The sequence below is a fragment of the Furipterus horrens genome, unplaced genomic scaffold, assembly GCF_987537825.1.
Source record: "Furipterus horrens unplaced genomic scaffold, mFurHor1.1.pri manual_scaffold_2, whole genome shotgun sequence".
Classification (NCBI taxonomy): Eukaryota; Metazoa; Chordata; class Mammalia; order Chiroptera; family Furipteridae; genus Furipterus; species Furipterus horrens.
Genome location: NW_028327172.1, coordinates 175,485,216 through 175,510,338, shown reverse-complemented (window position 1 = coordinate 175,510,338; position 25,123 = coordinate 175,485,216). Strand labels below are relative to the sequence as shown.

At 35.3% G+C, this 25,123-nt stretch overlaps 1 protein-coding gene across 2 annotated transcripts in view; it reads left to right on the top strand.

Annotated features, from left to right (window-relative positions):
* Positions 1–6,912: 6,912 nt before the first annotated feature.
* STAP1 (signal transducing adaptor family member 1) overlaps positions 6,913–25,123 on the top strand; it is a 34,711-nt gene continuing 16,500 nt past the window's right edge. Inside the window, exons 1-4 of one of the 2 annotated variants that reach the window (XM_090268148.1) lie at positions 6,913–7,134; positions 16,853–16,924; positions 21,935–22,048; positions 24,057–24,113. In XM_090268148.1, the coding sequence (XP_090124274.1) occupies positions 7,015–7,134; positions 16,853–16,924; positions 21,935–22,048; positions 24,057–24,113 (363 nt within the window). In that variant the 5' untranslated portion in view covers positions 6,913–7,014. The remainder of the gene's footprint in view (positions 7,135–16,852; positions 16,925–21,934; positions 22,049–24,056; positions 24,114–25,123) is intronic. The other variant, XM_090268149.1, reaches the window with a different exon arrangement.

Here is a 25,123-nt window from a genome sequence, read left to right as displayed (position 1 = left end):
CTTCACCTTCCCTCACCCCTTTGCCTATATAGCTCATGTAAATTCTTTCAGACTCTCTATGTCTCCCTGCTTCTCCATAATTAATGTATAAACATTTTTGCACAATGCTGTTATGATGGACATGCTGTCTTTTCTATCTAGCCATGTTGCTGGTAGTTTAGACTCCACTGTCTAAGACAGGTCTTTTGGCCGGCATTTTTGGCTCAATCAAACCTTATTTTAAGAAAGATTTCAGTCACGGATGTTGAATATTTTTAGTTTAACAGTACTTATTGACAAATGTATTGTCTCTTCCCTTACAAGGTTTCATAGAGAAACAAAAGTCATAACACAAAAATACTTACAATTAAACTTACTCGTTAAAAATTAGTCCACAGTTTAACATGAGCAGGTGTCCTAATCCATCATCCCATTGGATCACCATCATTTGGGGGTCAGTCCACACTGGTTGTCAAATATTATAAAACAAAACTAAATAAAATACAGTGTTAATTGATTGCAAAATGAAAATAAAAGTCTTGTAAGAGACAAATGGTTTCATAAGATTGACAGTGCTGCTCATAAATTCAAATTAAATGCAAAACCAATAACAAATGCAGAGTTAGACCTGTTAACTGGACAGGCTAAGAGAAGCTTGAAATGTCAAAAGTCAATATCATTAGCTAGCAGGGAAATGCAAATCAAAACCACAATATGAAAAAAATTTTCATATAGATAGAAGTTGAATATGCATGTGTCAAAGAGATTCAGATTGCAAATAAACACAGGAAACAATACCCATCATCATCACTGGCAAATGAAAACTAAACTAAAAAGACATAACCATACAACTTATTAGTATGACAAAAATAACTTTTAATTGACTATACAAAGTGCCAGTAAGGAGGAGCAGCAACTGGGAATCTCATACATTAATAATAGCAATGCAAAATGGTACAGGCACTCTGAAAAAAGCTTGGATATTTCTTACAAAGTTTAACATACACTTAACCTATGACCCAGCAATCCCACACTCAGGTATTTGCTCAAAAGAAATAAAAACATATCTATGCAAAAAATTGCATGTAAATGTTTATAGCAGCTTTATTAATAATGGGCCCAAACTGGCAATATGTTCATCAACTGGTAAATGAATAGGCAAATTTCAGTGCATTCATACAGTGGAATACTCCTCAGTAATAAAAACAAACAAACAACTGAGACATGCAGCAACGCAGATGACTCTCAAAAGCATTACACTAAGTGAAAGAAGCCAGACATCAAAGGCCATCTGCTGTGTGATTCCATGTACGTGTTTACATAAAAGTAAATGAACATAAGTGAGATCTGTGGTTGCTGGGGATGAGGTGGGATGGGACGGGAAAATGATACTGAGTATAAAAGGGCTGAGGGAACTTTGGCAATAGTGGAAACAGTTTACATCTTGATTTTGGTGGTGATTACACGACTATATCTATTTGTCAAAACTCTTAGAACTGTACTCCTAAAAAAAAGGGTGACTTTGGAGTAAATTATACTTCACTATGCCTGATTTGAAAATGTAAGAATATTAGAGAGAGAGGAGAGAGAGAAACAACCAAATGCAATGGGAATTTTGGTCAGTCTGATTAGAAACGAAGAAGGTGTAAAGAACATTATGCAACAGTGAAAAGCAAAAATATCAATTGATTATTCAATGACATTAGGAAATTGTGAAATTTTTGTAGACATTATAATGTTAATGTGTTTATGTAAAAGAATGTCCTTACTCTTTTATGTCCTTATTCTTAGGATATACATATCAAAGATATGGAGGCGTAAAGTGTGATGTTTGTAAGTCCTTTGAGTTGATTCAGTAAGGAAAGATATAATTAAAGCCAATATAACAAAATGTTAACAATTATTGAACCTAGATGTTAGATGTGTATGTGTCTATAAACACTATTCTTGCAGCTTCTCTGTATGTTTGAAATATTTCCTAGTAAAATGATGGAGCAAATGTAACTGACCAAAGAGTTAATTCAACCAGCACTGCAGATAGCCAATTAGGGTGACCTGGGGGGTGCAGTGAAAGAAATTGGTGCTTGTTTTATAGCAGTACACAATGGAGAACAGGCAGCCTGTCCTGGAAAAACTGGACCTCTCCAATGGTTTACAGACAAAGGGTGGCATAGAGCAAAAATAACGAGTCATGGATAAAGGGTTTGGGATCCTGAGTCCTTGCTCACTTGGCTGGTCAAGGGCAATAAATCATTATTTCAGGCTTGAGATCAGCTTCCAGGTCCCCCAGTCTGGTTTCATGGGGTCACGGCCAGAGGGTTGTTCAACTTCAGGCTCAGGAGGTGAAGCACAATTTAGGGTATGATATTATTTTTAGCTTAACAAAACCCACACTTATAAGCATTTTAGGATCTGCCATTGTGTCTGGCTTAGTTAATAAATGTAAAGGAAAGGGATGAAGCTTACGGGACTTGTTGTGAAGAAACTTGAATTGAGGTCTGGGCTTACATGTTAAATCAGAATCATACTTGTACACTAAATCAGGACTCTCGGTTTCACAAAATGAGATTAATAAAATTGCTCAAATTCTGAAATATTTTGCAAAAAATATTTTTATTCTTCAAAAGTCAAAAGTGAAAATGTTAGCAAATTATTATTGAAGAATTTCATCAGAAAATTACACTCCAGAAATCAATTTACTCTAGAAATTATAACCTAAAATTTAATAAAGTGAAATAAACTTATTTGTATAATTTTGAGTTTAATCTTTTAATATAAATTTTTATTTCTTATTTTTTTTACTCTTTACTGCCAAATGTTGGTTCATTTGTTAAGTACATTCATTTTAAGCAGCCTTTTCTTACAAAATTATCCCCAGACTGTAAAGTGTGCTTGTAATACGCAGATAGGTGGCAGCAGTGTTCACAAAAAAACAATTTTGCGATAGAGTGGGTCCTAAAAGTCTGCATTAAGTCCTTAATTTTAAAGTACTATATAAATTGACCAACTTTTACCTTCTCTAAGTTACCTTTATGCCTACCATTTTATTTTTAGTTGTAATTATATTTTATTATATATACATTGTTTCTCTTAACAAGGACACAACAAATACACTATTTTCTGGGTCTCCATTCACTATTTCATAATTTACATCTAGTCAACACAATTCTTACCTCATAAAGAGGAGGCTTTGTCACTTAAAACAATGCAATATACATAGACATCTACACTTAAAACTTACATAATCTTATTAACCAATGTCACCCCAATACATTTAATTTAAAAATAAATTAATTAAAGCCTAAATATATACAAAAATAAATCAAACAAATTTAGATTTTCAAAAGCTTAATAATATAGTTATACATTGTAATTTTACCCTTGCACACACTTAAATTAATTTCTTGGTGGTTTCTAGCCCATGGCTGCAACGACAAAGGCGGTGGCCCTGTCTGCCGAGGGACCCCCGGCAGGTGCAGGTGCTGCTGCTGACCGTGATGAGCACTGCCACTCAGCCTGTCTGGGACATCATGTTTCAAGTGACTGTGCCAAAGTCAATGAGAGTGAAACTGCAGCCTGCATCCAGCTCCCAGTTCCCGGCATTCAGTCCTTTGATGCCTCCAGCCGTGATCTCTCAGATGCTGCTACTCGACAATCCACACAAAGAGCCCATCCGATTACTGTATAAGCTGACATTCAACCAGCGCGGACAGCCTTTCAGCAAAGTAGGAGAAGTGAAAGACTTTCCAGACCTGGCAGTCTTGAGTGCAGCCTAACATTGCACAGGACATACCCTGCCATTCAAGTTTAGGCAGTGTTGCTGTGCTGACTAGATAGGACTAATCATGGTAATCTAGTGCAAAGTGTCAAGAGCCATGTCCTGATCCAGGCTCTGGATGCTAATTGCCAGCCTCTGACTTGTTCTGCAGAGTGTGTGTGTGTGTGTGTGTGTGTGTGTGTGTGTGTGTGCGCGCGCGTGCGCGCAGGCTATAGGGTTCAGGGGAGGGAGGAACCAAACTTGGGATATGGGCCCTATGGGAAGTGCTGAAACATTTCTCATAGCCACTTGCTACAATCATATCTGTTTCTGTATATTTGGACACTGATAGCCCTGTTCAGGCTGGGTGTTTTATAAGCCAAAGCTGCTGTTGTTTTCATGTATTTTCATTCATCCACTCTGTGCCTTGTCGGCCTTTGAAAGTCTTCGCTGCTCTCAGGCTCTGTTCTCAGGGACCTTAAAAGGGACCTACCTAGTTGATCTTGGGGCAGAGTGTGTCTTCGGGGGCACACTTTTTAAACAGTAGACCTTATCTCCATTTCCATTAGAGAATGCTGTTTGCGTGTGTTCTGGAAGATCTAAATGGAATGCTTGTTGTACTGTTTTCTATGTGAGGGACTGCCACTAGACCAGAGGACCATACCTGGTGGGACAATCATGTCCTTTACCACTGTGCCTTAGAATCACCCATAGGTGGGCCCTCCAAGCCAGAGGGAAAAGCAGATTATAGGCTTTATTCAGGCCTCAGTTTCTATGGATGGTACAGCCTGTCTGGGCCCTTACTCAGAACCCTTATCTCCATCCTCATCCTCTTGACAGACGTTTACTCAGAGCTCTTTGTGACACAGTGCTAGTCATTGTAAATCATAGCTAACAGGCTCCCCCGGAATGTTGCCTTCACAACCCAAGATGAAGAACTGTGATGCAAATAGATATGAAAAGAGCTTTGCAATGATTTAAATGGTGACTAAATACAGAAAGTCATTGAATAAATACCCGTGTAACAAAAATAAATAAATAAATAAAAATTAATTAATTAATTAATTTCTTGGTACTAAACAAAACTTTAAATAATGTACATTTATATTTATTGACGTAGAAATGTATTCTAGACACATTTCATGAAAAAATGTAGTTTATGGAATAGCTTGTATAGTATGAACATAATTACATAAATATATACAAATAGAGGAAAAGTGACAAAAAAGTGACGGTACCCAACCAAGCAGTGCTAATGGCAAATGGTAGAGTAGCATGCGATTTACATTTTCTACCTTATGCCTGTTTTGTTTAAAATTTGTATAAGTTTTTCACTTACAATAAGGAAAAATAAAAAATTATTTTAAGTATGTATAAGATGTCATGATATGTAAGGTGTTTATAAATTCAAATGCCTATAAAAATTTGTAAACAATAAAATGCCGTAATTGTAGCTTGCAGACAATATCTAAGAGTAAGAGATTTATGATGTGACAGAAATAGGAAGATAAACTGCAAGCAAAGACATGAGGCAGAAAAGATGTACTGCTGACACAGAAAAAAAATTGTCACATTGCAGTGTTCGTGTATGCAAAATGGAACTAGAGTATGGAGGGCCGTCGATGTTAGGATAACTTTTCACTTATTCTTATAGACACTAGGAAACTGTATTGATGAGAGGTCAGTTAGTTAGAACTTAGAATTCATGATAGTTAATATAGATGAAAAGGGATTTACTAATAGGCACTTATCAGCTTACAGAATTGTTGGGAGAGATGGAGAAATAATATATTTTGGGTTTTAAAAAATGATTCCCAAAGACACACTGCAAAGCTGATCCACCAAGAGTCAGCTGCTGCATGTATAGTCAGGAAGCAAATTGAAAAACTGGGGAGCTGATGCTAATGTTGGAATCTCCAGAACCATATCTACGCTGCACAATCAAAAAGCTATCACAATCACACAACTGCCCTGTCAAGTAACCCCCACAAATCGAAGCCTCCATGCCCAGGAAGCCTCCTTGTACTTGCCAAGGTAGGCGTTAGAAAACCGGTGTTCCAGGCCTTGACTATCAACACCCATGAAACTAGTGATCACACACTGGGACTTCTGATAACACTGCCACAGTCATTTTAAATCTTTAACTCCTCATTTTTGTTTCAAACTGTTTTCCTGAACACTCTTCTCTAGTTTACTAATAATCAGACTGTATTGTTCTACCTTACTTTGTGCACAATTTGTCTTCCCATATCTACTGCTGCAGATCCAATGGATACCCGTAGTGGTGAAGAAAATTATGCCGTCTCTCGATTTGAAGTGAAGGATCAGACTGAAGGTTCCTGGCTTGTTTCGATTTCTAGGAATAGGCTGGTTTAATTGTAGAGAATGCTCAGGCCCAGGCTACTAAATCACAAGTTTTTCTGAAATATTGAGGGTGAAATAAAAATGGTGTAACTTTTTAGAATCCTTGCAAAATGAGCCAGAAGTCTTCCCAATATTCCCTTCCCCCATTATCCTTTTCTATAGTGTTGTTCTACATCTATTCTCTCAAGCACTGGAACTACTAATTGCATTTTGCCCCCAGTGCAGCTCTGTAAGTGTTGCAGAGGATAACTGTAGGAACCCCATCTATGCATCAGAGCATCAGCGATCCATAGCTCAGAAAGCACAAAAGAACAAAATAGAAGTTTGAAAATTTATAGCTTTCTCTGCCAAACATATTTTGTCAAACATGAATTCAAAATACTGACAAAAAAGTGGAAAATCCCATGTTCCCATAACTGTGTTTTATGCTTAGTGGACCATCAAAATGGACATGGGATAAAGCACTCCATTTTTCTAAAAATTTAAATAAAGCTTGATCCTGAAAAACCACAGAAGTAGTCCTAACAAAAGTATTCTACAAATTAATTTTTAGTGGAGTTAATTCAAGTCAAAAAGTGACCTTGATGTCTCCTCTAATGTCCATAATCTCTAAATCAGTTCCTTTCATCCTCTGGTGATATTACTCTTCTGTTTATTTTGTTATTGTTATTCTAGGTACATTTAGTTAACCCAGAGATTGCTTTCTCAAGTTGGTCTATGCCTGTTCTCTTTTACCTCATAAAAAGGAAAGGAAAGAAAGTGTGTGTGTGTGTTTATGTGTGTGTGTCCTGTTTGTGGTTTAAAATTGAGTTGGGACTTCCTCTTTGAACAGTTGCCTTTTCCTCTCACACAAGGGAGATCTCATTTTGTTTGAGACTGGATATTGCTGAAAACAAGCCACACACCAAGTGAGCATGATGGCCAAGAAGCCCCCGAAACCAGCCCCTCGCAGGATCTTCGAAGAAAGGTTAAAGATTACTGCTTTACCCTTATACTTTGAAGGTTTTTTATTAGTCAAGCGGTCAGAATACCAGGTAAGTCCACAGATGATAATCTTAAACTAGAAGCTTCTGTCTTAATATAACATTTATTGCATGGTGTTGTGATGTGATAAGGGCCTCCCTTGCTTCTGTTGGGATTAAACCCTCTTCCTGGAGCTCAGAAATATTATTCTAACTTTGCATAATTTAAATACAATGTATGGCTTAAACATATGTGTATATATGTATATGCTAAATAATAATAAAGGTATTAATATTATGTTACTAAGATTAAAAAATTCAATAAACTAAATTTCCAAAGAATTCATTTACACATCACAGAAGATTTTGGCTTAATAGATGAAATGTTTCCTGTATTTCCTCTGCAATTTACTACTGTGCTTCCATGATGACCTGTATCATTAAGATAAAATATTATGATTGAAATTAAACTTTCTGTTCCTATTCTCAGTTGTTTGAAGATTATAAATAATGATCAAATTATTTTTTAAAGTGGTAAACCTTTGTAAAGAATTGTAAAATGATAAAATAATACTATTTAATATTATATATAATAATATGTTCTAAAACCACTGTTTAAGATCCCGGGTTTAAAAGATAATACTTAGTGTAATTGAAAAGAAAATTTAAGGAAAAAAAATTATACTCAGGGTGCTTTGTGGGTGGTATGTATTCAACATGACATAAATACACTCTGTAAGGAAATTCACAAAGCACCTCATATTTTTTAAATGTAAGAATGAAGACTTATAGTTAACATCAGTACTTTTAAAATAATAATTATAGATCATTTGAAATTAATGAAAGAAATAAACACAAAGTGCCTTTACTAAAGAAGAAAATCACTAACAGCTCAAATTTTATGAAATTTTAATATTATTGAAACTAGAAAAAATTTAAATGTTTGGGAAATTCCATAAGAATATTTAATAACAATAATAACAATATTTTTCCTGTGGACTTATTATTACTTGTGGAAAATTGTGTATGTGAAAATATCTATAATAAAATATATTTCTTACATATATAATCAGGCCATTTACTATCTGAGAGTACAGATATGGTAATTTGTATTCTGTTATGAGTGCTAAACATGTATTTTTAATATTTGTCAGTTACATCAGAATATTTTTTGCTTGATCCTATATGCTTTAAAAGTGAATTTAGTTTTGTCACCACAGGTTAGCCACCTTATTTATTACATTTTGCCAGGAAAGAGTTGGGAAAAAAGAATTTCTAATTCATAATTTAAATTTTGTAATTAATTGCTTGTTTCCCAGAGTATTTATGATAACTGTTTCTAATATCAGATTCTTTTTCACATTTAAAGAAGGCATTCCTTTGGTATGGTTAGGAAAAAAAAACCAAAGACTTTAGAGTGTCAGGAAAACATGACTTTATTTGATGGTTTTGCTATATGATCTTATATAAGTTACTCAATCTCCTTGAGACTCGACTTCCTCAGCTATAAAATGGAGAGAGTACGACTTGCCTCCCAAGTTACAATGCCAGGAATACAGTAGGTGCTCTATTCTATGTATTCATTCAAGCACTATCCATTGAGTACCTGTTATGCACCAAACATCACACTCGGTTCTGGAAAATACGAAAACACAAAGAACCTTACTTTTAAGAGACTAAGTTTAATAATGAGTGGAGTCTCCCTTACCCAATTACTACTGTAACTTTTCTTAGAAAGTATGCTTTGAAATGGAAAGAATAAAGTATATGCATATATATATCTGATGAAGTTAACTTATTTCATAGCAAAGTATCTTTTACTTGTATGTTAGGGCAAAGAGAGCTAGAGGACTACAATAATGTCTACTAATATGAAAGTTTTCAAGGATTAGAAGGATAACATAAATAAAACACTTGGCTCCCACCAAAGGTTAAATTCATTCTCTTCCCATTTTATTATTTATCATATTCTTATTAACATTCTAAAATCAGTTTTGAGTCCACAAAACTGATATGGCTCAAAGGAGAGCAACAGTGATAGAGTGTTTGACAATGGAAGCTATGAGAAAAAGCTAAGGAAAATAGTGGGATTTCTAGGTAAGGGGCCTCAAAGTGCCAGGGAACCTTTGAAAAGAAGGTGAGCCAAGGATATATATATGGTCATCTTTGGATCTAAACAGCTGGAGAAAACTGGGAAGCTCTGCAAAATGTTACATGAAGTCTCTGAATGAAGGAATTCAGAATATTTAAGCTAGAGAATGTATAACTGAGAAGTAACATGGTTTATAAGGAGATTACATGTTAAGAAGGTGTCTTAGCTGTTTTGGTGACAGGGCACATTTAAGAATTTAACACGCTTTGACCCCAGTAAAATATGGCAACATACATAATTTAAAATGCAATTCCAGAAGGTCAGTGGATCCCAGCTCAAGAACCCATTAGAAGTACATAATCTTCATGGAAAGGATAATATGAGAGGGTTTACTTGAACCACAGCACTAGAATTTGGGATTAATTGGGAAAATTTATTTGATAATAAGAGCTATTAAATGTCACAGTGAGATATCAATGCCAACACAGTTCTTATAAATGGGGCAAATTCTAATTTTCCTGAAACTGTTTGAAAATAAGAGAGAATTTGAGCAGCATCTCACTAAAGCATGTGTAATATGTCTTCTTATTAACCTGAACATAAGAATGTGGTTACCATAATAGTATCAAAATAACATTTCTATGACTAATCTTCTAATTGCCACTAATTTATTTAGAAAATTTTCAGGGCTATCTCAGGTGTGCTCTCACACATAGTTCTCCATGCTGTAATCTCCAATATTTAAAAATAACATACTCCTTTCAAGATTTTTGAGCAGATCTATAAGACTATTTATTTATTTAGAAATTATATATTATACTTGTGCTTCTGTACTAATACTCCAAGCAAATTACTAGAGACATACAACAAAGGAATTACGAATGATTAAATAAATAAAATGTAATTAGATTTTGTGGAAGTTTATTTCCCCATGGGATTATCTTGCACCTCTGGGGTTTATGTTCTGCACCTTGGAGACCACTGTACAACAGCCTTTCTTAAGCAAAGGCACTGCTTTCTCACAAGAAAAAGAGAGCTTTTTATTGGGAACCTGGGAAAGAGAGTAACTTCACAGGATTTTGCATTGTAACCCATTTTTACTAGTTACATCAATAAGAAAGACCAGTGGGGAACCAGAAGATGTAAATATCAGCCCAACTTGGACAATTTCTTTAAGTTTTTTAATCTGTTTTCTCTTTTGTAAAACTGAATGGTTTGCTATGGTGATCAAATGGGCTATATAATAATGGGCGTATTTTCTTAAGGTGTTGACAGATGGCAGATATCATTCTGGGCTCTTAATGTCCTGTCATTCTTATCCTTACGGTAACTCCTCTGGATAGAATTAGTTTATCTCCTTCACAGATGAATGAGTTGTGGCTCACAGATGTTATGGTCAATGTTCCTCATCCGTTTAAGAAGCCTAGTTTGGATTTTATTGCAAAGCACTTGACATCATCATGCTGCCTCTCAAACTAATGTTCTAATTCCATTTGATTGTGGATTCCAAAGGTTGGAGATGTTCAATCACTAGATTTTTTATCACATTCAGCTCAACAGTAAGCTCAGTACTTTCAAACATTTGTTTAATTACATGAAAATGAGATAGCGACCTTAAACTCTAAATACAATCTTATATAATGATTATGAAGCTAGCAATAAATTCAAAAGTCCCATTTCAGACACTTTTCTTACTTCAGTGACTCAACACAAATGATTGCTAAAAAATAAGAAACTTTGTGCTAAATATATTTCATTCAAAAATGTGTCCTTCAAAATTAATTTTTAAAATGTGTACATACCTCTGTAGATATACATACCGAGATGCTGATTACTGAGAGTGATATTTATACATGGCTCAGATTAGACTGGTATTCATGAGAGCTTATCAGAAACTAAATCAAGACATGACCCACAAGTCTCTACATGCTGAATATAAGTTTGATCTATTCTTAGGTTTTTGGCTGTGGTTGGAGTTCACAGGACCTATTATGTATAATCTTATTTTTCCTCCAGGCTGCCTTTACTCTCAACTCAGTGTCTTTGCTCTTGCTTTGTCCCTCATTTGATGTCCTTAATTCTTTCCATGAATCTATATATTCATTTAACAGTAAAACTCCCATTTTCTCTGGTTAACTCTACCCAATTGATATCATTCTGTCATGACTAAACACCTCTGCAATTTGTCTCAGGAGCACAGATGGATATCTGCATGTACATACACAAGAAAATCAATAAACCTTGACCAGCTACTAGTGACTAACTTTTCTGTCTGGTGGTAGGTTAATACTAATGAAGCTAACTAAAAAGATGAACATAGTAGCAGACTCTGACTTCAGGATTTTCTCTTGCTTTTCTTTCCTCTAAGAACAGGAGTCTTGAATTTGAACTTGATCTTAGATGCTATATGTCAGTAAAACTACACAACCCATCATTAAGTTCTCTCACCAGTATGCCTACATTCTGATGCTTCTCCATTCTCCCTCACCCCAACCCTGGTTACAGAATACTATCACCTTGACTTGACCCTGGCATTGAGAAGCCTACCCCTAGAGCAGGATGTGAAAGCCTTAAAAAGAGAAATGTGATTTAAAAAAAAAAATTCCCAAGATAAATTTGAATCGCTTTATTGTTTAATCTCAAAGTCAAATCTGAGAAAGTTCAAGAGACTTTTTCAACAGTGACAGGATATCCTCATGATTTTTTAAATAGAATATCTGCTTGATCTTAGAGACAGTATATATTAGCAAAGTTCTAAAGTCATGTTTCTCAATGCAGTTTTCTATCTCTGTTTCATACAATATGAAATGTGATTTTATATAGAAAATGACAATGGGTTTCATTATTCTGGTTTACAAAAATTCCTCTCCTAATACACAATCCCACTGAAAGAGATCTATTTTAGATTTTTAGATGCCACACTCTCTGTCACACACATATACAAATCACCATGTGGAAAAAGTATTACACGAATAATGAAAAATGCAAAGTAATAATGTGAGTGAGGAGGCAATGCTTTTTTTTAAATATCAATTTTATTTTGTATTGGTTACAGGCGTACAGCTTAGTCGTTAGACAATCATATACTTTACATAGTGTCCCCCTAAATATGTCTGGTATGCACCTGGCACCATACATAGTTATTACAATATCATTGACTATATTCCCCATGCTTTACTTACATCCCCATGACTCTTTAGTAACTACCAATTTGTACTTCTTAATTCCTTCACCTCTTTCACCCAGTCCCCCTATACTCTCTCCCCTCTGGCAACCCCCAGATTGCTCTCTGTGTCTATGAGTCTGTTTCAGTTTTGTTCGTTTATTTATTTTGTTCTCTAAATTCCACATATAAGTAAAATGATATGGTATTTGTCTTTCTCTGACTGACTCATTTCACTGAGCATAATACCCTCTAGATCCATCCGTTCTACTGCAAATGGTAAGATTTCATTCCTTTTTTATGGCTGAGTAATATTTCATGGTACGTATGTTCCACAGGTTTTTTGTCCACTCATCTATTGATGGGCACCTGGGTTGCTTCCATATCTTGGCTTCTTTAAATAATGCTGCAATGAATATAGGGGTGCATATATTCTTTCCTATTAGTGTTTTGGGCTTCTGCAGATAAATTCCCAGAAATGCAACCACTGAGTCATAAAGCAGATCCATTTTTAATTTTTTGAGAAAACTCCATACTGTTTTCCATAATGGCTACACCAATCTAGCAATGCATTTTTTTTCTTTTTAGTGGCCAACATATATGGAACACTTGCTACGTCCCAGGTCCTGTGTGCTTTACATACATTATTTAATTCAATCCTCAACAACTCCTTGAGGCAATAGGAGGAGGCTGGTTTCCCTACTTCTATTCTTGGTCTTTTAGCAGTGAACTCTTACACAAAAAGCACAGTAGTTATTATTGTTATTATTATTATCATTATTATTACAATTCAGTGTTTTTAATATGCTCACAAAAGTGTGCAATTATCACCACTATCTAGTTCTACCACAATTTCATCCATTTAAAAAGAAACCCTAATAGGAGTTATTCCCACCTCCCCCTGACCTGTATATTTTTCTACCCATTTGTTGGGACTTTTCCTCTTCCCAGCTTGAAACAATTAAATATTAAAACACAAGAATCATACAAATGAAGATCAATTAGTCATTTTTATTATTAATAAAACCTATCTATATGTGGTTTAGCTTTAAGTCCCAAACTGTGCTAACACCTTATCCTAGATTTAGGTAGCCTTGGGCTACCTTGAGTCACTAACTCAATTTAAAAGGCACAAGCCTGATCCTCTTGCAGCCCTTTGCCGCAGGGCAGAGAACAGAGCAGAACACCCACTCTCTCCTGGGAGGCTGAGCTGAGACAGGGCAGGATGGGGCTAAGCAGAGCATACTGCCTTCCCAAACTCACCTGATATGCAGTCCTACTCCGGCAGCTCTGTGAAAGACAGATTAGAGGTCGTAGGAGGCAGCAGAGAGACCAGGTAAAAGACGATTGTAATACCAATAGCACTGCAACCTATATGAAAAAAAGGAAAGATTTCTGATGGGACTGAAACTAAGTTTGTTCTCTTGCCTTATGAAACTGTTCGACTCTGAGATGTGTCAGGTATATATTGGGCATCTCAATTTCAGATAAGAGGAAAAATCTCTTTACCCAGTTTTATAACTGCTTCTTTGGAGACCACATATTGGCTGCTCCTTTAAGCTTATGCCCTTTGGAATTATTCTTTCCTACGGTAACTTGTTTGTGGTCAGGAGGCATCAGCAGGTTCATTACATTACCTGATATCCAGCTCTCAATGAGGAGGTAAGATGGAGTGGCAAGATCACAGGGCTTGGACAAATAAACCTTGCTCTAAGTTCCAACTCTGTCCCGGAGGTGGATTGCTGCAGTAATACTTACAATTTGTTCAAGCCTCTCTATACACATTCCCTTTTGAAAGGGACTTTTCTGCTCCTTCTATAAAGACATTGAGTTTAGTTTTCTACTGCTTGAATCAGGCCTGGACTAAGCTTTGGTAAAAGTGACAAAGGTAGAGGATTAGGAAGTACTCACACGCTGGGTTTTGCTCTCTCTTGCTCCTGGGGACAAGCCAGCATGTGGACAAAGTCTAAGCTCTCTGGAGAATGAAGCAGTGGAGAGGGAGACTCCAGTTGTCTCAGTGGGGTGTCCCCCAGTGCCAACAGCCATATCTCTGATTCTCTGGACACCAACCTGTTAAACAATTCAGTTCAATTCTGAAACTCACTACCTTACCCAGATTTAGTGCAGAATCCACAGCTTAATTGAGGGCTCAGTCCCACAAGATCGCCTCACACCAACTTCAGTCAGCAGTAGCAAGTCCCTGGCCTCCCATACTTCTAACTGACTGGCTATAAGGCAGGGGTTCCCATCACCTCCTCCTAAGATTTGAAAATTTATTAGAATGGCTCACAAAACTCAAGAAGACAGTTTCCTTACATTTACTGATAAGGGAAATAAATAAAAAGCCAGATCAAGTGGTATACAGAGGTCTGTCCAGAAAGTATCCAGCCACATAATAGAAAAAATAGAGACATTTAATGAAGAACATACAAGATACAAGAAACATTGTATATAGGAAAATGACACTTTGGTCCCCTTCAAAGTAGGCACCTGGGGACCTCAGACAGTTTTCTCAATCGCCATCATCTGCACTGTCATATTTTCCTGAATCTCAGTGATAGTCTGAAATCTTTTCCCTCTCCAAGGTTTTGGGAAAAGCCAGAAGTCTCAGGGCGCCAAATCTTGGCATTTGGGGGCTGAGTCACCTGGGCGATTTGATGTTTCACAAAAAGCTCTGCATGAGAAGTAATGCATGAATGGGCACATTGTCTTGATGAAGTTGCCAATCAGCAGTTGCTGATAGGTATAGCCTTTTGAATCATCCAAACAGTTTCCGCAGAGGAATGTTCAAGCCTAATGCAAACTTTGATACAGATTTGTTGCTCTACTCGCTCAGCCATTTTGAGTGTAATGGCCACACAGTACACATGCTCACTCAAAGACATCTACTGACCCCACTGACTAGTACTGTGAAGCCATCATTGTTCAAGAGTTTTTATAAAGTTTAATCTCCAGGCCCACTCATCCTCCACCCCTTCTTAGAGGTCAGTAAGTGAGGATGAAAGTTCCAACCCTCTAATCATGTGCTCTTTTAGGAACTGGACCCATCCTGAAGCTCTCCATGGGTTAATTGATATAAATTCAGGTATGATGTGAAGGGGCTCATTATGAGTAACAAAAACACTCCTGTCATTCAGGGCTTAGAATCTCTATTTCAGGAACTGGGCAACAAAACCCAAATATACTTCTGATTATACCACTCTCAATCATTCTGCATTCACAGCTAAGACCCCAGGCAAGTAAGCATGGCCACTGTAGACTATTCTCTGTTTTTAATTCACCAAGTTTTAGTGTAGCTTGTTACACAGCAAAAGCTGACTAATATAGCACCTTATCAGCCATGAAGACAAAGGGAGAAAATAGTTCTACTAAGAATATGAGAAAGATTGTTGTTATAATTCAGAATGAATATAATCTTGAGCTTCCTGGGAGCCAAGGCAAATAAAAGCAATGGGTTATAGAGTTCCCAATATTTGAGAAAATAAGTATATAAATCCTGAAGAGATGACAAACATTTTGCTGGTCAAAAAAGGTTTAAATGATATGTCAATATTAAAGAGACACAAAATACCATAATATATAAATGTGTCTTCATATTTATAAGCAAATGAAAAAATTTCTTCATGTGGTTTTCTTACCTTAATCCTCAATATAAATTCAGATAATCTACTATGTTACAAAAATCAGCGTATTAAACCCTAAAGGAAGGAATGATTAACATGTCCATGAAACTGACTAGAAAATTTTAAAATATACTTTTGGAAAGAGCTGGGTATGAAGGTGAGTCCTTAGATGTGGAAGGAGTTTATTCCTTAACCCCCCCACCCCTTGCCATTCTTCATAGACTGTAAGTTAACCTTGTTTAAATAAACTTTCACTTGAGTGAAATGAAAGTCTGACTAGGTTATTTACATTTTTTAAACTTAAAAAGTTGTATTTCTATAAAACCTGTAACAATGTGACTATATTATTCATGGAATGTTCACCACATGAATAAAATGTGGACTTCAAAGTTCAGCTTTGATTGTGTTGTTATTTTTATCATTATCAATTGTTCACATTTCCTCAATCTATGTAAAAATATACTACTTATTGAGCGCAAACTCTGAGTCATGTGCTATGCTATGTGCTTTACCTGTATTAATTTATTCAATCCTTTTAAATGTTCTGGAAGGTAGATATTCAATGTTTGTCCTGTGTCCTATCCTGGTCTCTTAAATGGCCCCTCTTAGAGGTGCAAGCTTCCATGGAAACTGTATAAAAAGTCAAATGTCTTAAATCAATGAGGAAAATTTTGGTAAATCATCTATTTAAACACAGATCAAATTACATTCTTACCTCACATTTTATACTAAAATAAATTTGTGAAGAATTTAATTAAGTTTTAAATGTAAAATAAAGCCATAAATATTATGTGATGTATCTCAGGATAAAGAAGAATCTTATATCTGGCAGCAACTAAGAAACTCACAAAGTAAAATATCAATAGAAAGATAGTGAATATTACACTGATGCTTATGGTTTCTTTCCCACAGGAATATAAACATTATTGGACAGAGTTGAGAGGAACCACACTTTTCTTTTATAATGACAAAAAAAGTACAATAGTAAGTAATTAAACATGTTCAACTAATTCAATTTTTTCCAAATATACACTTGTCAGATAGTTTATTATTCATTTGGGATTTTCTGTGTTCCAAGAATAAAAATGTTCTAGTAAAACCAATTCAAATAAGAATATTATCTGTGATAGTATCAATTATAAAACCCATAGTAATAAAAATTTCTGGGAAACTCAAAAGAAGGTACTATCTCATACTTTATACTTTGCATTCTCTTCTTTCTGATCCTGATAATAAAAATTTGGTTAAAAAGTGAAAATTTTAGCTTTATATATGGACATAATTGCCTAATTGTGATACCCTTAATTCTCCCCCTTTTCATCTTTTTGTCACATGCAGTTATAATCTGCAAGGAGCTAGATGATCCTGGAAGCCTCATAACATACAATATGTCACCATTTATTTTTTTCTGGAAAGACAAAAGCATTCCCCACCAAACAGGACTGCTAAGAGCTCAAGCATGACAAAAACAGTGAAGAGATTCTGATGCTTATTTATTTATATTAGTTTCAAGTAACTGACTTGTATTTTAATTTTTTCACACACACACAAAAATGAAAAGTGATTGTGTATTTCCTTTTTTCCCACAAATAAAATTCAGTATTTTAGTGTCCAAGGTCTGCCTACCTTGAAATGCTAAGCTAGTAACTTGTTTAAATAAAAACATCTTGGACCATGGACATAGTAGCCCACATTCCTTAGAACATTGTTATTACATATTCAGATCTTATAAAAGAAACTGAAAAAAAGAGCCTGTATTCCATCTTGCAGGCATATAAGCCCCATTAGTGGTAAACTAACCAGAAGTCATTTTATTTTATTTTTAAACATTTAATTAATTTATTTTTAGAGAGATGGGAAGGGAGGGAAAAAGAGAGGGAGAGAAACATGGTTATGTGAGAGAGACATCAACCAGTTGCCCCTCACACACCCCCAGCTTGGGACCTGGACCACAAACCAAGCATGTACCCTGACCAGGAATCAAACCAGCAACCCTTTGGTTTGCAGGCTAGTGCTCAATCCACTGAGCCACACAAGCCAGGGCTAACCAGAAATCATTTTTAAAAACAACAAAAGAAGACAAAAAAAAAAAAAAATGGTTATCTTTCATCAGAGTTCTGGATAGACAAGATTTATATGGTGTTTTTGAAAACTCTAATACATGTTAACATAACTAATTTCTCTGTTGTGCCTTCCAATTTCCCACTCATGTCAGTAAAAATGTAAAGACCCTCATAACCCTGTGTAATATTCATTGTGAGAGAGTTAATGGTTATTCCTCACTGCAAGAGGCAGTACAGCTTAGTGACTGAGAACCTGGTCTTCAGGTAGACTACCTGGGTTTTTATCCTGGTCCTGCCACTGTTCCTTCTGCCAGCTTGGTATCTTGGGCTATTTACCCAATCTCTCTTTATCTCAGTGTATCAGATTGGGAACTGGTAGAAAACAGTTGACATCTCAAATTGGGCAATCTGAAGATGCAATACTCAAAGCTGTGGACAGGATGCAGGAAAACTACAAATATAGCACAGCACCCTGAGGCTAGTTACAGTGCCCCATTACCACACCTAATAGTAAAGGAAAGAGTGAGAGAATAGTGGGGAGATTTGTATGAAGATGACTGCTTTGAGAGGAGTATGATCTTTGACTGAGGAAGCAATTGCAAAGGATAATAAATATCTGACTTTACTCTCCTCATTCATTTACCTGTTGCCCGTGTTACCAGCAGTCCAAGCCAGCAGGAAGGCAGAGGATAAAGGTAGCCCTAATGTTGTCCATATATGTCCCTATCCTGGTGCACAGGGTTGGGTGGGGAAGAGATAAGAGTGAATCTAGAGGACCAAGTAAAAGATCTCCAACACACTCAGTTTCAAATCTCTAAAATTAGAATGAAAAAAAAAAAAAACCTATCTCATAAGGTTGTCAAAAGGATTAAATGAGATAATAAACATAAGGCAGAGTAAGCATTCATGCATTTTATGTGCATTTTCTCATTTAACTTTCACAACAACTCTGCAAACAAGGTACTATTTTAACCCTCACTTTACAGATCAGAGAGAGTAGTCAAGTCTAAAGGTTATGAACTTGTACAAGTTCAGACAGCTTATGAAAGAGGTACATCCCAAGTCTTGCTTCAGAGTGATAATTCTTAACTACTAAAAGTGATGAAGGGACTGTTAAAATAAAATGGTGCAGAATTGCCCACCTACCAATTATATTAAAAGAGGATGCAGCATTTTGGGGAAATTTTTTGGGTGATAGTAACAGGAGAAAGCACAGAAATAGAATAGATGAGAACTGTAGATATTTTGCCTAGAATAGGGAAGAATTTAAAGCTTCATTTAAATATTTTCAAGGCTGGTAGATCATGCGAGTCACCAAACTCATTTAGTGTTATTCCAGAGAAAAGGTACTAGGGCCAATGGATAAAAATTGCCTAAAGGAAAACTATAGCTTAATACAAGAGGGGTAGAGGGGGTTGACCACCTAGCAGGCAAAGCTGGATAGGAGGCATTAGGTCCATGTTGTTTGAGATGTTCAAACATAGGGGGACAACTACATGGAAAGATAGCTTGGAGGAGATTCAGGCATCAGATGGCATCTGGGTTAGACAGATGACTTTGAAGGCTCTTTCAACACTACAATTAAAAACAAAAAGAGATGACTTCCTTTTTTTAAATCAATAGATCAGTTTAGGGCACTTTATCTAACTGGGCCACTTCTTCCTTTGTTTCTTCCTTATGTCTCAGCAAAATTCACTGGCCTTGATCTAGACAATGCATCAGATAAAGATTCTTGTGTAATTTTAAATTCCTCCTTCCCTTAGAGTTCTTTGTTTAATGTCTCTTTGTTCACTGAAAAGAAAGACCAACCCAAACTTACCCTCAATCTAACCAATACAGAAATAGCTCTGGAAAATTTTATTTACTATTTTTATGCCCGAATTTATTCAGCAAAATAATACAATATAGCAAAGTGAGACAGAAAAATAATAGGGGATAAAAAGAAGTCAAGAATGAGTCTAATTTAGCAAAGAATTATACCATAAGAACCCTACTATCCTTACTACAGGTGGTCCTAATCTATCTAATACTAGAGAGCAAGTCTCGCCACTTATATACAAACCAGTCTATGTAGACTAATTGCTCAGAAGACTTATTTTTATTGTACTGGGATAAGATAGAATTTCTTAATAGGGTCCTCATAATCAGCAGTATGTGGTAAATGTTGAATAGTGCTTTCTGGAAAAAAATATGTATGAATATATGTACATAAATTTATTATAAGTATTACTTACATAAACAATGTGTAGCACACACTTAAAATACACAATACTATTTATTGTAATTTTCATATAGGCAATTGATTCTCATAGAATGTTTTTGTTGATTTTGCAATTCAATTATGATATGACATATAGAATTGTTTTCCAATCTGCTGTTTTCCTAATAAATTTATTTATTTATTTATTTATTTTAATTTTTTATTTTTGGTTTTTCAATTACAGTTGTCCCATTTTTTCCCCATTGCTCCCCCCCACCCAGCCCACCCCTTCTCCTACAATCATATCCCTCCCTGTTGTCCATGTCCATGAGTCATTTATACACATTCTTTGACTAAACCCTTCCCTTACTTATCCCCCTTCTCTCCCTCCCGCCTCCCCCCTATTGACTGTTATTCTGCTCCTTGTCCTATTTAGTTCATTTGTTTATGTTGCTCTTTAGTTTCCTGTATTAGGTGATATCATATGGTATTTTTCTTTCTTTGCCTGGCTTATTTCACTAAGCATAATTCTCTCTAGTTCCATCCATGTTGTTGCAAATGGCAGGAGTTCCTTCTTTCTTTCTGCTACATAGTATTCCTTTGTGTAAATGTACCACAGTTTTTTTATCCACTCATCTACAGATGGGCAATCAGGTTGTTTCCAACACTTAGCTTTCCTAATAAATTTATTATCATTAATTATGATAGTTGACATAAATGTTGGCTAATATTTTTGTTTACATTAATGAGTAAGAGGAAAGTGAAACAACAATTAATGTCAGAACTTCACCTATTTTTCAATGACATGAGCAACTTCTTTACTGAATAACAGTTTTTGCATTATAGAACAATATCTTTTCAATTTTTTGTTCTGTTCAAAATAAAAAAGTTTCAGACACAACAAACTTTAAAGGTTCATCTGCATTGTTAGCATTTTCTCCTTCACTTATGTAGGTCTAGACCAGAAGCTAGCAAACTATAGCCCTTGAGCCAAACCTAGACTGTGGCCCAATTTTGTATACTCTATGAGCTAAGAATGTTTTTACACTTCTACAGTGTCGTTAAAAAAAGAAGAACTTGCAACAGAGACTGTATGTGGTCCACAAAGCCTAAATCATTTACTATGTGGCTTTTGCAGAAAAAAAAATGCTGACCTCTGGGACAATTAACAAAACAATAAATCATACCCTAATTTGTAAGGTTTGTCAATTTCCATGGTGTAAATACTCCCACCATGGCTGATTTCAACCTATCATGTGACCTCTCTGAACAAGGAAGTTGGAAGAAAGGCACAGGAACACAGCGTGATATAGCATTTCCACCACATGGAAATGAAGATGTAAATAACTTTAAGAGCATAGAGAATATTATGTGGTGATATAATTAGAAAATAATACATTTTAAATGTCAATTACCTTTGTTTTTAATTAATTTACTTATCTGTTTATATAACTTAACTTTTAATAAAGGCTGTGTTAACAACCAGCTAGCAAAATTTCTGATAAGTTAACAAATCAGCGTTTGCAAACCTGTATGATCCAGCTCCAGCACACCACCACATAATTATTTCCAAATACCCTCTGGGTTGGGAAGAGATGGCACAATGAAAACCAGGATATCGTGCAAAGTATTAATCAGTTGAAAGGAAGATATTATTTACTTTCCTTCCTACTAAAATTAATGTATGTTACCCATGAAATGATTTAACAAGGTTTCCCTTTATCTTTGCAGTATGTTGACAAGTTAGAGATAATAGACCTCACATGCCTTACTGAGCAAAATGCAACTAGCAACAGTTGTGCAAAATTCACCCTTGTTTTGCCAAAAGAAGAAGTGCAACTGAAGGTAAGTGAGGAGAAGCAATTAGTGTGAAACAAAGTTATAAATAGCATTCACCTCTTCACAGCCTAGAAGCTGAGGTAAAGAGAAATTATAGGAGGAGTGCCAAGTCCTATACTTTGTTAATGTGTCTTCCCTTTTGCCAAGCACTAAGGTTTTTGAAATAGGGATTTAAAAGGGCATGTTCACTTGTTTAGTATACAGGCACACTGAAACCATATACTCTGTCCTGTGACAAAGTCAGAGATCCCACCTGGTGTTTTTAAAAGTTGTCCTTGAATTAGTTTTCAAGAACTTGGCATTTACCAAGCTCCCAGATGATCCTGAGACATGTCCAACATAATACATGTTTGGAACCACTGAATTAGACAGAACCATATTTCACAAATTGAGAGACGTTCTGCAAGGCACTTAGTCTATATTTTAAAAAAATTATCTGTAAAAAAAGGCAAAGAAAAACTGGACCAGTGTTCCAATTATGGAAACTATAGAACCGTGACAACTAAATGCAATGTGTGATCTGAATTAGATCCTGAATCAGAAAAGGAAAAAACAAACAAACAGAAACCCCAAGACTTAAAAAAACATTATTGAGACAATTAGAAAAATTTGAAGAACTATATGTAAGATATACACAATTTGTAAAATATGTTAATATCATAAACCTCTGAACTCCACACCAGCAGAGGTCTGTGTTAAACTCATCACTGTACACTCCAGTGTCCAAAGTGAGCCAGTTAAAGTCAACCAACAAATACAGTAGTAACAGGTAGAATAACTGGCAATCGAATAAGACGTAGTTGGAGTTGACCTTAAAAGCACTGGTCATTAAGCTTTAGTGTAATAGGAATCACTTGTACTTAGGAAATCCAGGCCCCATCCCATAAACCTGGGCCCCAGAATCTACATTTTAAACAAGCTCTCTTCACCAGATGATTCTGATGTGGTGGTGAAGATCACTGGCAGGATTGGAGTCAGATGCCTAGCTTGAGTTCTGGCTGTTTTACTTTTTGGCTGTGTGATCATACGCAAATTTCTTAACCTCTTTATGCCTTGGTTTCTACAGCTGGTAGTAAGTCTGCTCAGATGTAACCTACCTGCACTATTTTATTAATATGACAGCCGTTTCCTCCTCTGTGGCATTCTCAATCTCTCTTACCCTGATCTACATTTTATTTTTTCATTTATTTCCTTTTGACACTATAAAATTTACTATTATTTTCATTATTTATTGTTCCTTGCTAGACCCTAAACTCCATGAGAATAAGGACTTTTTTGTTCTCTGATGTAAACCAGTACCAAAAATAATGCCTATCACTAAAAGGCACTCAATACCTGTTAAATAAATAAATCTGTAAAAAAAAAGATAGTACCTTTTGCCAAGTTGCCATGAAGATTAAATCAGATAATACATGTGAATAGAATAGCAGCTGCTACTTATAAGCACTTAATGGATTTGACCACATTAATAGATTTTAGAGCTAACAATTCTAAGTTTCTAAGGACTAACTACATAGGTTCCACCTAGTTGCCCCAAATTTAAAGCCAGCCGATGCTGAATATCAATTGGGGATCAGCCATAAATTGACACATTGCAGAAATAAGTGTGCTAGCATTTACATTTTTTTGAGTTAAGTAAATTTGTACAATTTTACTCGTTTGCTAAGCAAACGGATTCAAAGTATATACTGCTGACAAAAGAAAGCAATTTTAAAATATTTCATAACAAATACACATTAATAGTTCTAAGCAAAAAGAAAAATGAATTGTTTCTTCCATTCAACTAATTCTAAGTGGTTTTAAAAGTCAATAGCTGACTTTTTAAAACAGTGTACTTCAATAGAAGAATATGCCTTTTTGTTGATCTTGCTGATTTTTGATGAGATACACATATTAAGTTTTTTTAAACAATCATGAAATTTGGAAGTTATTTGAAGTTAATAAAAGTATTAATGTTCATAATCATTTATGTTTTTTCTTCTTTGTCTTTATGCGTTTTTGTCTTCATCTTTAGACAGAGAACACAGAAAGTGGGGAAGAATGGAGAGGCTTCATTCTTACAGTAACAGAGGTAGGAAGGACTTTACTTTTGATTGATTCATTCATTCATTCAACAAATATTTACTGAACATTTACTAAGAACCATGCATAGTAGAAGGGGTTGAAGTATAATAAACTGAAAAAGAAAGATATAAAGCTTTAGATTTACTTGTGAAATTTCTACTTTTGTCAGATAGATGGAGAGGGAGAAATAAAATAAACAAGAAAACAAAAAGATAATTTAAAATTGTGATGATTGCTATGAAGAAAATAAACATTGTAGTAGCTATCAAATAACAGGTGGTCAGGGAAATTTACTTTTTGGTCTCATTCTTTTGACAAGTGGTCTTTGTATAGTTGATACTTTAGCTTACATAGCATTGTCTAAAATACTTTCCAAATCCATACTGATTCATTTAATATATATTTATAACATGCTAACTGAGATGGATTTTATGAATAACATAGACAATATAACATGGAGGGACCATCAAAATAAAACTCACTTTAAAATGTTTGTTTAGTGAATCTTAAGACAAAGGGATGCTTATCTGTTTAGCTCTGTGGCTTCTTATCTGAGATCAATGATAAGATCTACTGCTATGGTTTACTGTTGTAGCAAGATAACTACAATTATTTTAAATAAAGCCACTGTAACAACTGTCTTACAAACATGAGGTATTTTGATAATCACCCCCCAAAGCAGCATCCTGTTCTCTTAATACTTTTAGAAGATAAGAAAATTGTCTGTGTTTATTAGGGTATGTTAAATACAGACTCTTTCCAAAGTTCTTAAGTAAAGGCTTTGCAGTCCCATGAAATAAGCACTGCACTTTACAGAGACGATGGATGTTGTTTTTTATTTTAATCATTAACATGTAAAAGTTGGAGGCTCATCCATGTGGGTTAAGTCATAGGCAGATTAAAAAGACCAAGTAAAGAGGTTAAAGACATGTTGACTTGGGGGGAAGAAGAAACTCTTTGAAGAATTGCGTTCTTTTTATCGGTTGTGCAAAGGCAGCGTTTTGTGCGAAGGCATTT